This window comes from Myxine glutinosa, chromosome 1 (genome assembly GCF_964187855.1).
Source record: "Myxine glutinosa chromosome 1, kmMyxGlut1.1, whole genome shotgun sequence".
Lineage (NCBI taxonomy): Eukaryota > Metazoa > Chordata > Myxini > Myxiniformes > Myxinidae > Myxine > Myxine glutinosa.
This window is the reverse complement of record NC_136261.1, coordinates 436,245,276-436,260,980: the sequence shown is the minus strand read 5'-3', so window position 1 is coordinate 436,260,980 and position 15,705 is coordinate 436,245,276. Positions and strand designations below refer to the sequence as shown.

At 37.3% G+C, this 15,705-nt stretch overlaps 1 protein-coding gene across 1 annotated transcript in view; it reads right to left on the bottom strand.

Annotated features, from left to right (window-relative positions):
* Nucleotides 1–15,705, bottom strand: part of LOC137418097 (E3 ubiquitin/ISG15 ligase TRIM25-like) — a 39,908-nt gene that overhangs the window by 13,190 nt on the left and 11,013 nt on the right. Inside the window, exons 6-7 of the mRNA XM_078770742.1 lie at nt 11,766–11,893; nt 7,171–7,230 (exon numbers count right to left, since the gene is read on the bottom strand). Coding sequence (XP_078626868.1) covers nt 7,171–7,230; nt 11,766–11,893 — 188 coding nt within the window. The remainder of the gene's footprint in view (nt 1–7,170; nt 7,231–11,765; nt 11,894–15,705) is intronic.

Here is a 15,705-nt window from a genome sequence, read left to right as displayed (position 1 = left end):
CAACCAGAGTGAAAACTGAGTACTCTCTTTCAGCGTGCGTCACTGCCGAGCCCCCTTCGGTGCCCGGCAATGACGATTTGCAATGCCTGGAGATGGCATAGGAAAGGAGCGCTGTACAATAATTTAATTTTTTTATGATTATTATTTACTTATTTTCATTATTAATCATTTATTTATTTTCTTTCTCATTTGGCCAATATCTCAGGCACCTTTTGAGCTGGGAAGCTAATATTTGGACATGACAGTGACCAAGTGATGTGGCTATCAAGGATATTTTTGATTAATTGATTAATCATTTAATCGATTCATTATTTATTGAGTAATCAATTTATTATTTAATTTTTTATTAATTATTTCTTTAATTACATTTCTAAAAGATACATCTTCGGATGAAGCACTCGTGGTTTATTTATGCTATTAGCCAATTGATTATGAAAATATTTTGTGATAATCTTTTATTGATTTTAATTACACAATTAATCAATCAATTAGTGTGCACCTCTCCCTCCCAATGCAGCCTCAATGAGCTGCACTGCAGTATTGCTGGGCGCCATAGGCGCCCCGGCAATGCCGCGCTGTAAGATATTTAATTATTTGGAAGGGGGGCGGTGTACTTTGAATGTATCTGTACTTGTTTGTTTTCTTGCTTTCTTGGTTGTCCGGGCGATATCTCAGCCATCCTTTGAGCTAGGAAGCTGAAATTTCGGCACAGTAGTGAGCAAGTCCTTTCTCAAAAACGGTATTTTTTGTTTTTTGATTAATCAATTAATTGAGGAGTTATTTAATTATTAGCGATTAATTAAGTACTTATTTAATTAATTAAATTTCCTTTCTCTTCTGACCATTAACTCAGGCAACTTTTGAGTTAGGAAGCTGATATTTGGACATGCCAATGACCAGGTGATTTCGCTGCAAAGGCTATTTTTGATTTATTAATTAATCAATTAATCGATTAATTATTTAATTATTCGATTAATGACAAAAAAAAAAAAATTTTTAAGTTACAGATTCTGATGAAACAGTGGTAGTTTATGTGTTCTCTGACCAAATTGATTAATAATTTAATTTTTTTATGATTATTATTTATTTATTTTCATTATTAATCATTTATTTATTTTCTTTCTCCTTTGGCCAATATCTCAGGCACCTTTTGAGCTGGGAAGCTAATATTTGGACAGGAGAGTGACCAAGTGATGTGGCTATCAAGGATATTTTTGATTTATTGATTAATCATTTAATCGATTAATTATTTATTGATTAATCAATTAATTATTTAATTTTTTATTAATTATTAATTTAATTAAATTTCTAAAAGATAAATCTTTGGATGAAGCACTAGTGGTTTAGTTATGCTATTAGCCAATTGATTATGAAAATATTTTGTGATAATCTTTTATTGATTTTAATTATACAATTAATCAATCAATTTGCGTACACCTCTCCTTCCCAATGCAGCCTATATGAACTGCACTGCGGTATTGGCGGGCGCCGGAGGCGCCCCGGCAATGCCGCGCTGTAGCACATTTAATTATTTGGCATGGGGGCGGTGTACTTTGAATGTTTCTTTACTTGTTTTCTTTCTTGTTTGTCCGGGCGATATCTCAGCCATCCTTTGAGCTAGGAAGCTGAAATTTCGGCACAATAGTGAGCAAGTCCTTTGTCAAAAACGGTATTTTTTGTTTTTTGATGAATCAATTAATTGATGAGTTATTTAATTACTAGCGATTAATTAAGTACTTATTTAATTAATTAAATTTCCTTTCTCTTCTGACCATTAACTCAGGCACCTTTTGAGTTAGGAAGCTGATATTTGGACATGCCAATGACCAGGTGATTTGGCTGCAAAGTCTATTTTTCATTAATTAATTAATTAATTAATCAATTAATCGATTAATTATTTAATTATTTGATTGATGACAAAAAAATTTTTTTTTTTTACTTACACATTCTGATGAAATGGTGGTGGTTTATGTGTTCTCTGACCGAATTGATTAATAATTTAATTTTTTTAGGATTATTATTTATTTATTTTCATTATTAATCATTTATTTATCTTCTTTCTCATTTGGCCAATATCTCAGTCACCTTTTGAGCTGGGAAGCTAATATTTGGACATGAGTGACCAAGTGATGTGGCTATCAAGGATATTTTTGATTTATTGATTAATCATTTCATCTATTAATTATTTATTGATTAATCGATTAATTATATTTATTGAGTAATCAATTAATTATTTAATTTTTTATAAATGACTTATTTAATTAAATTTCTAAAAGATACATCTTCGGATGAAGCACTAGTGGTTTAGTTATGTGATTAGCCAATTGTTTATGAAAATATTTTGTGATAATCTTTTATTGATTTTAATTATACAATTAATCAATCAATTAGTGTGCACCTCTCCCTCCCAATGCAGCCTCAATGAGCTGCACTGCGGTATTGCCGGGCGCCGGAGGCATCCCGGCAATGCCGCGCTACAGCATATTTAATTATTTGGCATGGGGCGGTGTACTTTGAATGTATCTGTACTTGTTGTACACCGCTCCTTTCCTATGCCATCTCCAGGCATTGCAAATCGTCATTGCCGGGCACTGAAGGGGGCTCGGCAGTGACGCACGCTGAAAGAGAGTACTCAGTTTTTACTCTGGTTGTTGTACACCGCTCCTTTCCTATGCCATCTCCAGGCATTGCAAATCGTCATTGCCGGGCACCAAAGGGGGCTCGGCAGTGACGCACGCTGAAAGAGAGTACTCAGTTTTCACTCTGGTTTCTTTCTTTCTTGTTTGTTTGTTTTCTTTCTTGGTTGTCCGGGCGATATCTCAGCCATCCTTTGAGCTAGGAAGCTGAAATTTTGGCACAATAGTGAGAAAGTGCTTTGTCAAAAACGGTATTTTATTTTTTGATTAATCAATAAATTGAGGAGTTATTTAATTATTAGCGATTAATTAAGTACTTATTTAATTAATTAAATTTCCTTTCTCTTCTGACCATTAACTCAGGCACCTTTTGAGTTAGGAAGCTGATATTTGGACATGCCAATGACCAGGTGATTTGGCTGCAAAGGATATTTTTGATTTATTAATTAATCAATTTATCGATTAATTATTTAATTATTCGATTAATGACCAAAATTTTTTTTTTTAAAGTTACAGATTCTGATGAAATAATGGTAGTTTATGTGTTCTCTGACCAAATAGATTAATAATTTAATTTTTTTATGATTATTATTTATTTATTTTCATTATTAATCATTTATTTATTTTCTTTCTCATTTGGCCAATATCTCAGGCACCTTTTGAGCTGGGAAGCTAATATTTGGACATGAGTGACCACGTGATGTGGCTATCAAGGATATTTTTGATTTATTGATTAATCATTTCATCTATTAATTATTTATTGATTAATCGATTAATTATTTATTGAGTAATCAATTAATTATTTGATTTTTTATAAATGACTTATTTAATTAAATTTCTAAAAGATACATCTTCGGATGAAGCACTAGTGGTTTAGTTATGCGATTAGCCAATTGATTATGAAAATATTTTGTGATAATCTTTTATTGATTTTAATTATACAATTAATCAATCAATTAGTGTACACCTCTCCCTCCCAATGCAGCCTCAATGAGCTGCACTGCGGTATTGCCGGGCGCCTGAGGCGCCCCGGCAGTGCCGCGCTGCAGCATATTTAATTATTTGGCATGGGGCGGTGTACTTTGAATGTATCTGTACTTGTCTTGTTTGTTTTCTTTCTTGTTTGTCCGGGCGATATCTCAGCCATCCTTTGAGCTAGGAAGCTGAAATTTCGGCACAATAGTGAGCAAGTCCTTTCTCAAAAACAGTATTTTTTGTTTTTTGATTAATCAATTAATTGATGAGTTATTTCATTATCAGCGATTAATTAAGTACTTATTTAATTAATTAAATTTCATTTCTCTTCTGACCATTAACTCAGGCACCTTTTGAGTTAGGAAGCTGATATTTGGACATGCCAATGACCAGGTGATTTGGCTGCAAAGGCTATTTTTGATTAAATAATTAATTAATTAATCAATCAATTAATTATTTCATTATTTGATTGATGACAAAAAAAAAAAAATTTTTAACTTACAGATTCTGATGAAATGGTGGTGGTTTATGTGTTCTCTGACCGAATTGATTAATAATTTATTTTCATTATTAATCATTTATTTATCTTCTTTCTCATTTGGCCAATATCTCAGGCACCTTTTGAGCTGGGAAGCTAATATTTGGACATGAGTGACCAAGTGATGTGGCTATCAAGGATATTTTTGATTTATTGATTAATCATTTCATCTATTAATTATTTATTGATTAATCGATTAATTATTTATTGAGTAATCAATTAATTATTTAATTTTTTATAAATGACTTATTTAATTAAATTTCTAAAAGATACATCTTCGGATGAAGCACTAGTGGTTTAGTTATGCGATTAGCCAATTGATTATGAAAATATTTTGTGATAATTTTTTATTGATTTTAATTGTACAATTAATCAATCAATTAGTGTGCACCTCTCCCTCCCAATGCAGCCTCAATGTACTGTACTGCGGTATTGCCGGGCGCCGGAGGCGCCCCGGCAATGCCGCGCTGCAGCATATTTAATTATTTGGCATGGGGCGGTGTACTTTGAATGTATCTGTACTTGTTGTACACCGCTCCTTTCCTATGCCATCTCCAGGCATTGCAAATCGTCATTGCTGGGCACCGAAGGGGGCTCGGCAGTGACGCACGCTGAAAGAGAGTACTCAGTTTTCACTCTGGTTGTTTGTTTTCTTTCTTGTTTGTCCGGGCGATATCTCAGCCATCCTTTGAGCTAGGAAGCTGAAATTTCGGCACAATAGTGAGCAAGTCCTTTTTCAAAAACGGTATTTTTTGTTTTTTGATTAATCAATTAATTGATGAGTTATTTAATTATTAGCGATTAATTAAGTACTTATTTAATTAATTAAATTTCATTTCTCTTCTGACCATTAACTCAGGCACCTTTTGAGTTAGGAAGCTGATATTTGGACATGCCAATGACCAGGTGATTTGGCTGCAAAGGCTATTTTTGATTAATTAATTAATTAATCAATCAATTAATCGATTAATTATTTAATTATTTGATTGATGACAAAAAAAAATTTTTTTTTTACTTACATATTCTGATGAAATGGTGGTGGTTTATGTGTTCTCTGACCGAATTGATTCACAATTTAATTTTTTTATGATTATTATTTTTTTATTTTCATTATTAATCATTTATTTATCTTCTTTCTCATTTGGCCAATATCTCAGGCACCTTTTGAGCTGGGAAGCTAATATTTGGACATGAGTGACCAAGTGATGTGGCTATCAAGGATATTTTTGATTTATTGATTAATCATTTCATCTATTAATTATTTATTGATTAATCGATTAATTATTTATTGAGTAATCAATTAATTATTTAATTTTTTATAAATGACTTATTTAATTAAATTTCTAAAAGATACATCTTCGGATGAAGCACTAGTGGTTTAGTTATGCGATTCGCCAATTGATTATGAAAATATTTTGTGATAATCTTTTATTGATTTTAATTATACAATTAATCAATCAATTAGTGTACACCTCTCCCTCCCAATGCAGCCTCAATGAGCTGCACTGCGGTATTGCAGGGCGCCGGAGGCGCCCCGGCAATGCCGCGCTGCAACATATTTAATTATTTGGCATGGGGCGGTGTACTTTGAATGTATTTGTACTTGTTTTTGTTTGTTTGAAGTCTATTGATTATGTCAGTATGATTCTACCTGCTGTCCTGTCTTCTGGCAACCATTGTAATTGGTTTAAAACACTTTTAGTCAGTGCAGCATACTGGTTATTCTTCCAGGTGAGCGCCAGGTGTATTGCCCATATTTTTACTCTTGAAAGGAAGGAACGAAATAAAATAGACTCAATCTGAGGAGGGAGCAGGGGTGTTACACCCATTACCAAGCTGCTTGGAGTGTGCTTACCAAGCTGCTCAAGCAAGCTTTATTACACAGAAACCGATCTGTTCTGACGCAGGGCATACTTGAATTGAGTGGACAAAATGGGGGGAATTAAGACCCCAAGTTGAGCGACCTGAACGCAGGCTGACCAAAGATAAGCCTGCTAGTGTAAATTATCTTAAACAAACACAAACACCCAGTTTTCATTCATGTAATCCCTTGGAGGTGGAGAAGTATGTATGCAAAGTTTGGGGGTGGTACGTTTCATGGTTTTGGAGTGATGGAGGAGATGGGGGACGGACTGACACACACACACACACACACACACACACACACACACACACACAAACACACACACACACACACTTTTATTATTATAGATATATGATTCCACAATGTTTGTTGATGTAAGATGTTTATGTGAGAGATTGGGAAATATCTTACAAGTTCCTTCAGGATTGTAAATATATTCTGGGATGAACGAGCAATTTATACCGGATTATGTTACAGAACGAAGCAGTATTTGTCAAGAAAGATCTTGTTCTGATTAGATCGTTGGTGAGAAGGGGAGGACGAGGAAAAGAGGGGAATGGGGTAGTGGGAAAGAGAGAGAGAGAGGAGGATGGGGTAGTGGGGAAGAGAGAGAGGGGATGGGGAAGTGGGGAAGAGAGAGAGGGGATGGGGTAGTGGGGGAGAGAGAGAGGGGATGGGGAAGTGGGGAAGAGAGAGAGGGGGATAGGGTAGTGGGGAACAGAGAGGGGGATAGGGTAGTGGGGGAGAGAGAGGGGATGGGGTCATGGCGAAGATAGAGGGGAGGAGAGAGGGGGATGGGGTAGTGGGGGAGATGGAGGGAGAGAGAGAGGGAAAGGGATGGGGGATGGGGGATGAGAGATGAGGGAGGACAGGATGGGGATTAAGAAAGGCCTTTAATCAGCAAACACAAGTTTGGACTATCCCCTCCTCCTGGTTGGACATCGTTCAATTAAACAAACTTTGGGTTTTGTGACACTTGACAAGAGGGAAAATCGAGTTGGAAAATAACTATGTGGAATAGAGTGAAGGAAAATATTAACAGGGAAATAAAACAGAAGAAAACGGAAAGAATGAAAAGCAGAAAATATGGAATTTTAAATTATCTGTAAATGAAAGGAAGAAGAAGAAGAACCCCCTCCCCATTTCCCTTCACTTACAAAGTTTTCTCAAGTTGTTCTGATCCAGCTCCACCTTCTCTGGATGCTCCACCGGTCCTTCTGTGGAAATGATTAAAGATTAACAAAAATTACAAGATGGGAAATTCTATTTTTTTTTTGTTTATGAAGATTTATTTTATCTTTTAACGAAAAATCTAAATACAACAAACATGGGGGAAGAGAAATGGAAATTTTGATGAAGGAAATTTTGAATTTAATTGATGTTTTTTTGAATTTGAATTTTGAATTTTTTTTTGAATTTAATTGAACATAATTTTAATTGACGAATGAAGGAAATTTCACAACATTGTTCTTACATTTCCCTTTAATGTTCTAAAATCGAATGATCGCTAATTCGTTTTCTCCACAAGATAGAATGAATCTTTCGTTCTTCACTGGAATTAAACATCACATGATTCCAGGAACATGCGAATTATTCAAGGTGCATGTGAATGATTCAAGGTACAACATTGTCCATAGGTAAGGGAGTGAGGAAGTGAGTGAGGGAGGGAGTGAGGGAGTGATTGAGTTTGAAAACACTTCAGTCATTATCGCTTGAACCAAACACTAAGTTTAGACATGAGCTTCATATCTGATGCTTCATGAAGGTGAATTAATCACATCAAAATCTGCGCTCAATAAGGGGAACTACGGGGGGTTTAACCCCCCAAAATAGGTATTTGCTCTCTTCTCCGAAACTACACACACAATTTTGAAAAACCTGATCACAACCTTCATCACCCATGATGTACCAAAGTTTGCTCACAGCATTAAACATATCATAGTCTGAGAGGGTCCGTGGGGGGTTGAGCGACTGTTGCTCCTGATCCAGGTGAGTTTCAGGACCCGCGGTCCTATTTTATTTTTTAAGTTTCCCTGGATTGACCCAATGGTTGATCGATCCAAAATGGAAATGACTGAATTATTTTGTCCAACCTTTCATAATGTTCATTGATCAGTTGTTTTTATCATAAGAATCAATAAATTATTTGAAGATGGAAGTGAGAACACCTCATCCATCTGACATGTTCCACATGACACATCACTGTGTTATCACTGTGTGTGTGTTTCATGTACAACACCTGGAAATATTAACCAAAAGTTCTGCTACGTTTATGATGATCCATGAACACTTCACTGCACAGAATTCATTTTAACAACTTTTATATAAAGATTCTCCACTTTTACAAAACCTTTACAATTACACTTCATGAGAAGAATAAAACAATGAATGAATGAATGATCAGTAACATCGACTTGGATGTTAAATTTTGCACAAACACCAAGTTCATGTCCTGGTTCCTCACAATCTCAACTAATGACCTCATTCACCTGTAAAATGTTTGTTTTCTGCACAAAATAAGATTTCTCTCCCTCGCGGGCCGATCCGCCAACAATCCCGGATTACAACTTTGTGGATTTCATGTAATGAATTTTACAATTTATGAAAAGTGATTTAAATGATGTTAGTCTTGTAGCACGGCACCTGGTAGAGCACATACCTCCACCAGGCTGAACAGTTTATGTTTTGTATCCACTGAAGACCGGATCTGGATCCAGACCTGAACCAAAGTCGAATCAGCTTGTTATTGTCGCACCCAACCAACTCATTCACCAAGTTTTGTTAAAACGCATTCACAACTTTTTGAAATATCGTGGTATGCGGGACATCGTTTTTGGCTTCACCAAATCGTAGGAATTCGGCCTCGTCACATTCCCAACCTATCCACAAGATTCCGTCCGAATCCATCCACAACGTTTTGAGATATCCTGCTCACAGACAAACAAACAAGACAGAGACAGACACATAGACAAGGGTGAAAACATAACCTCCATCCACCTTCAGAAGCAGAGAGAATACGTGGAATGTAAGAAAGTTATTTCCTGGAAATTTATATTTCGGGAATAGAACATATTTTACTTCCTCATTCGCGTCATCACCGATTTTTCCAATCACAACACTTTGATTTCCTGAATCCCTGCTGGAATTCCAACCTATACGAAAGGATAAAATTTAAACGAGATTTTAGGTGGGACGAAGAGCAAAAGCAAATTAAAATGGCCTCCAAATCAAGCTCCAGACAATGTATCCTCCATCGCTGAAATTCATTACTTGACAAACCTGAGACTTCATAGAACATGATACTCCACGCAGTGTTCAAGTATTTACTTCAATTTTAATAATATAAACAATTTAAAGATCATTTTTAAAATCTGGAAGTTTAACGCAACTACACTGTACTAGCATGACTACACTGTACCAACACGACTACACTGTACTAACACGACTACACTGTACTAGCACGATGACGCTGTATTAACATGACGACACTGTACTAACATGACGACACTGTACTAACACTGGACTGTACTAACATGACTACACTGTACCAACGATGGTACTGTACTAACACAACGGCACTGTACTAACACGACGACACTGTACAAACGACGACACTGCACCAACACGACCACACTGTACTAACATGACGACACTGTACTAACACGACCGCACTGTACCAGCACGAGGACACTGTACTAGCACGACTACACTGTACTAACCCGACCACACTGTACTAACACGACCACACTGTACTAGCATGACTCCACTGTACCAACATGACTACACTGTACTAAGACGACGATGAGTCACAGTTGAGGAGATGGAGGCTTTATTGATCACCGTAGACCACAGCGTCAATCGGCATCTTCCAGAAGCGTATCGGTGGCCTCTTCTTCACCCTCTCACGTGGCACTCCCTCTCATCATCATCATCATCATCAGCGATATTGATATTTGTGGGGCCGATGACCCGATGATGATTGTTTCCATGGATGGGTTTCACAAAGTACACTTATGCAGTACTGTGCATGTACGATATATTTATTTGGCATTGGGGGGGGGGGGGTGCATTGAATGTATCTGGACATGTTTAGATATTTGGCTAGAGGATAAAAACATCTTCAAAAGCATGAAACAAGAAAATTTCACATCTTGTAGTTTTTGTTCATCTCTAATAATTTCCACAGAGGGGCCGGTGGAGCATCCGGAGAAGGTGGAGCTGGATCAGAACAACTTGAGAAATCTTTGGAAGTGAAGGGAAACGGGAACAGGGTTCTTCTTCTTCGCTCCATTTACAGATTATTTAAAATTCCATATTTCCTCCTTTTCATTCTTTCCTTTTTCTTCCATTTTAATTCCCTCTTTATAGAACGGCTTCGGGGTCACGACCAAAATAAATCTCTTGCTAGATGTCGACATATATCATGGTTATTGAAGGTATTATGAAGGTGATTTGTGTTATAGTGTTAAAGTTTATAATTGATTCAATTTGAATAAATATTTAAAGGTATATTTATGAATTGATTCAGGGTTTTACTGCCGTTTTCCCCAGTGTCTATTACATCACCCCATCTAACACGTTACATTAGTTCTTCATGCCTGTTGTTTGTGTGATTTTTTTTACCCCATTTCCTTCATTCTTGATCCCTCTGCTCTCTTCGATCTCCAACCATCTATAATATATCGAGGATGAATCCCTTCTTACAGTAATTCCTTCTGATCAAACTCCCAAAATCTCGACTTACTGCAAATATCTGACATTTTATCTGATTTGTGGAACTGCTTTCTGGAGACGATTCAATCCAAATTTTCCTTCCAGAAACTTCAAGTACGTGTTACACCAACATATTGTGACATCTCCCATCACTACCTGCAAATATTTCTGCCCTTGTGAACCCCACCTCTCCCAAGCCCCATGGTTTCACATGTTTCCTCCCCTCCCATCTTTAGTTTTCTCCTGTTCGTTGGGTACCTTGCTTGTTGCATCTACCTGTTGTGTACACCTGTTTCCCCACTGAAACCATGTTTGCGTTTTGCCCTCTGTAACCTCACTCATCGTGAGCCATGATTTGGAACATAATAAAAATATTATCATTTGTTCCTTTTCTAGAATCTTTAAAGGGGGATGGAGGTTATGTTTTCACCCCTGTCTGTCTGTCTGTCTGTCTGTCCGTTTGTGAACAAAATATCTCAATAAAGTTGTGGACGGATTCAAACAAAATTTGGCAGAGCTGTAGTGTATGTGACAGCGATGAAATGATTAGATTTGGGTGAAGATCCGGATTCGGATCCGGCTCGTAGAATTTATTAAGTGTTTCTTCACCATTGGGAGATAACACCAAAAACGATACACAGCAGGATATCTCAAAACGTTATGGACGGATTTGGACGAAACTTGTTGGACAGGTTGTGTTTATGAGAAGGAAGAAACAATTCAATTTTGGTGAAAGTCCGGATCCGGATCCAGCTCGTAGAATTTTTAAAGTGATTCTTCACCATTGGGACAAAGGGCCAAAAACGATATATAGCAGGATATGTCAAAAAGTTGTGGATGGATGATTTTGATTAAATGTGATTCTGTATTGTGATTGTCTGGTCTACTCTGGGATACAAAACGTAAAGTGTTCACCTGGCAGAGGGATACTCTCCCATGAGTGCCGTTCTAGTCTCTTCCTGTTTCTCTTTCATATTTGTGCCACGTTTTGTGTTCCCTTATTATTTTCTTTATAAAATGTCCAGTTTGTGTCACTCACTCTGTATCTTCTCAAGAAAGTTATTATTGAGTGTGATGAGCCCGTCCAAGTTCTTCTCCTCCTTCGAGAAGTCCAGAACTGGGAGCGGTGTCCTCTTCACAGATTTAAAGTCTGACATGGTCTCGAGCCTTGGAATAAAAAGGAAAAACATCAGTTTTAGAAATTATTGGAGGAGAGAATATTGTTCAAATAATACATTTTTACAAATCAAAACAAGTAATCTGGAAAAGAATTGTAAATAATTAAACATAGAAAATAGATCGAGTGAATTTTTGTATTAATTTGTATTTTTATTCAGAAGTCGAGATTCCAGAGGAGCCGAATCGAGAATAAAGTAAACAGGTAGAAAAAAAACGATGAACAGGATGGAAAGAGAGTGTTGGTGAGGGTTGTAGAGAATGAGGTGTGCGTTGGGGAAAGAATAAATCAATGATGAATGAGATGATTGAAAGATGAGATGAAGAGCACGAGGCAAGAAGCAGATTTGTTGAGTCAGTTGGTCATGGACTCAGCTTCCTGGCAGGAGATGGACAGAACAAAGGCCATGTGATGGGATAGAAAACCGTCTGTCTGCAGAGAGAAGACCTAGGTGAGAATAATCCAACAAGGTGTTTGTGGTGGGACTTGGGACAACACCATTCTCAGAAGTAATGTTTGTTACCATCTGTTCGTGTTCCCATCTGAGCTCCTCGGACAAGATGCAGAGAATCCAGGTTCAAATGTTATACAGTCACGTGAAAAAGTAAGTACACCCCATGTAAAGTTTTGACTTTTTCAACATATTTCAACATACAGATATTTGATCTTCATTTCAACAATATTGATAGATAAAGATGATATAATATAACAATTATCATGAAACATTTACATTTTGTAGTCCATTGTATAATTTGAATAAACCTTAATCCAAATTTTGCATGTGGAAAAAGTAAGTACACCCCTACATTTATCACTCCTTGAAATACTTAAAATTAGAATCAGGTGCACCAGCTCAGGTGCAAATGATTAGAACATCGTTAGAGAGGATCTTGGAGGAACCTGTCTTATTTAAACCTCAGACATTTAGTTTGGTTTGCTCTTTTTTGTTGAAGTGTGCAGCGTCACTATGGCTAGATAAAAAGAGCTCTCTGATGCCTTCAGAAAGGTGGTTATAGATGCGTACGAGTCTGGGCACGGATTTAAAAGATCTCCAAACAATTTAAAATCAATCATTCGACTGTCCGGAAGATCATCTACAAGTGGAGAAAATTCCAAACAACTGCCAACTTGTTCAGGTCAGGCCGCCCCAGCAAGTTCAGCCCGAGAGCAGACCGCAAGATGCTGAAAGAAGTCTTTAAGAACCCCAGAAGGTCATCACGGGACCCACAGGCAGCTCTTGCCACTGTTGATATCAAAGTGCACGAGTCTACCATTAGAAAGAGGCTGCACAAATTTGATCTACATGGGAGGTGTGCCAGGAGGAAACCTTTGCTGTCCAGAAAGAACATCAGGGCAAGACTAAAGTTTGCCAATGAACACGTAGGCAAAGACCAGCACTTCTGGAACAATGTGCTCTGGTCAGATGAGTCAAAGGTAGAGCTATTTGGCCACAGTACCAGAATGCATGTTTGGCAAAAACCAAAGACAGAATTTGACCACAAGAACCTGATACCAACTGTAAAGCATGGTGGTGGAAATACAGGGTCCGGCTGGGAAGTGACGATTTTCAGAAAACTCATACACAATTATTTTTAGTCGAATTTCAATTTTTTTTTATTTTTTAAGACTACATATATAATGCCATTTAATACACTGTAACAAAGACATTTTAAAAATGTAATTCATGTTTGAATTGGGTATAACAATGCAAGTGGGGGGTCTAGCGCATGCGTGATGGCTGTTGGTTACTGGTTGTTAGGCGCCATTTCAGTAGCCATGGAGCTGTGGACGATTGAACATTGCGTCTTTGTTGTTGAGACGTTTATTCAAATGGGTAGTTCGGTGGTGCTTACACAGCACAGATTTCGTACTCACTTCAATGTTGGTCGACGTGGCGCCGTTCCGTCTCGAAACACAATATTGAAGTGGGTAAAAAAACTTCAGGACAACTGGATCTGTGAGGCCGGGAGCAGCTCGGGGAGGTGATCGAACCGTTAGGACCCCGGAAAACATCGAAAGGGTTTGACAAGCTGTGGAGGCCAGCCCTCGTCGGTCAGCAGTACGGCACGCTCGCGCTCTACGGATGTCAGACAGATCAGTTCGTCGAATTTTGCACTTGGACCTTCATTATCACACGTACAAAATCATGGTGGTTCAAGAACTGCAGCAGAATGATTTCATACGGCGGTTTAGGTTCGCAGAAAGAATGCTGGAACTGCTTAGGGATGCTGCTGTGCCGAGACATGCTGGAACTTTTCCGCGCGTCTGCAAGAATGCTTGGACAAGAACGGCCGCCATTTAGATGATGTCATTTTTCAAACATGAATTACATTTTTTAAATGTCTTTGTTACAGTGTATTAAATGGCATTATATATGTAGTCTTAAAAAAAAAAAAATTGAAATTCGACTAAAAATAACTGTGTACGAGTTCTCTGAAAATCGTCACACCTCCCTGTATTATGGTTTGGGGCAGTTTTGCTGCATCAGGGCCTGGGAAGCTCACCATCATAGAATCCACTATGAATTCTTCATTGTACCAGAGGGTGCTTGAGGATAATGTGAGGCCATCTGTCGGAAAGTTGAAGCTCAACCGAAGGTGGACCTTGCAACATGACAATGACCCTAAACATACCAGTAAATCCACCAAGGAATGGCTGAAAAGCAAGAAAGGGAGGGTTCTGGAATGGCCAAATCAAAGCCCGGATCTAAATCCCATCGACATGTTGTGGGGGGATTTGAAACGAGCTGTGCATGCAAGAAACCCTCAAACATCACACAGCTGAAAGAATTCTGCATGGAGGAGTGGGCAAAAATTTCTCCCAGTGGATGTCATCGACTGGTAGACCGTTATAAGAAACGCCTACTTGAGGTTGTTTCTGCCAAAGTGGGCAATACCACCGAGTAGAGCCAAGGATGTATTTACTTTTTCCACATGTGAAATTTGCATTTATGTTCATTTAAATTATACAATGGACTACAAAATGTAAATGTTTCATGATATTTGTTGTATTATATCAACTTTATCTTTCTATATTGTTGAAATGAAGATCAAATAGCTGTATGTTGAAATATGTTGAAAAAGTCAAAACTTTACATGGGGTGTACTTACTTTTTCACATGACTGTAAACCATGTTTTTGTCCATTGTCCATCAATCTCCATGTAATTCCTGTATCCAGGTTCAAATGTTATAAACTATGTGTGTCCATTGTCCATCAATCTCCTTGCAATTCATGTATCCAGGTTCAAATGTTATAAACCATGTCTTTGTCCATTGTCCATCAATCTCCTTGCAATTCATGTATCCAGGTTCAAATGTTATAAACTATGTCTTTGTCCATTGTCCATCAATCTCCTTGCAATTCATGTATCCAGGTTCAAATGTTATAAACCATGTCCATTGTAGATCAATCTCGTTGTAATTCAGGTTGATGTACACCATCTACTAAAGCATTTGTCCTGTACTGTTAGACAGATGATATTTATGCAGTTATGCATACCATATGTAAGAAATTGTTTATTTTCTCTGACTCTGTAATGTTTGTTGGGTGGGATGTTCATTGTGAAAGTTGATGAGTGGGAAGATGACAAGTGCACCACCGGTCAAAAGTTTTAGAACACCTCAATTTTACTAGTTTTTATTGAAATTTATGCAGTTTAATGTCTCAATGTACTCTGAAATTAAGCATAGAACAAATAAACAATTGGAGATAAAAAAAAAAATCATAGAATCATTGCAAAGAAATTGCAAGGAAAGCCAAGGTGTCAGTGAGTACAGTTTCCCACACCATCAAAAGGCACT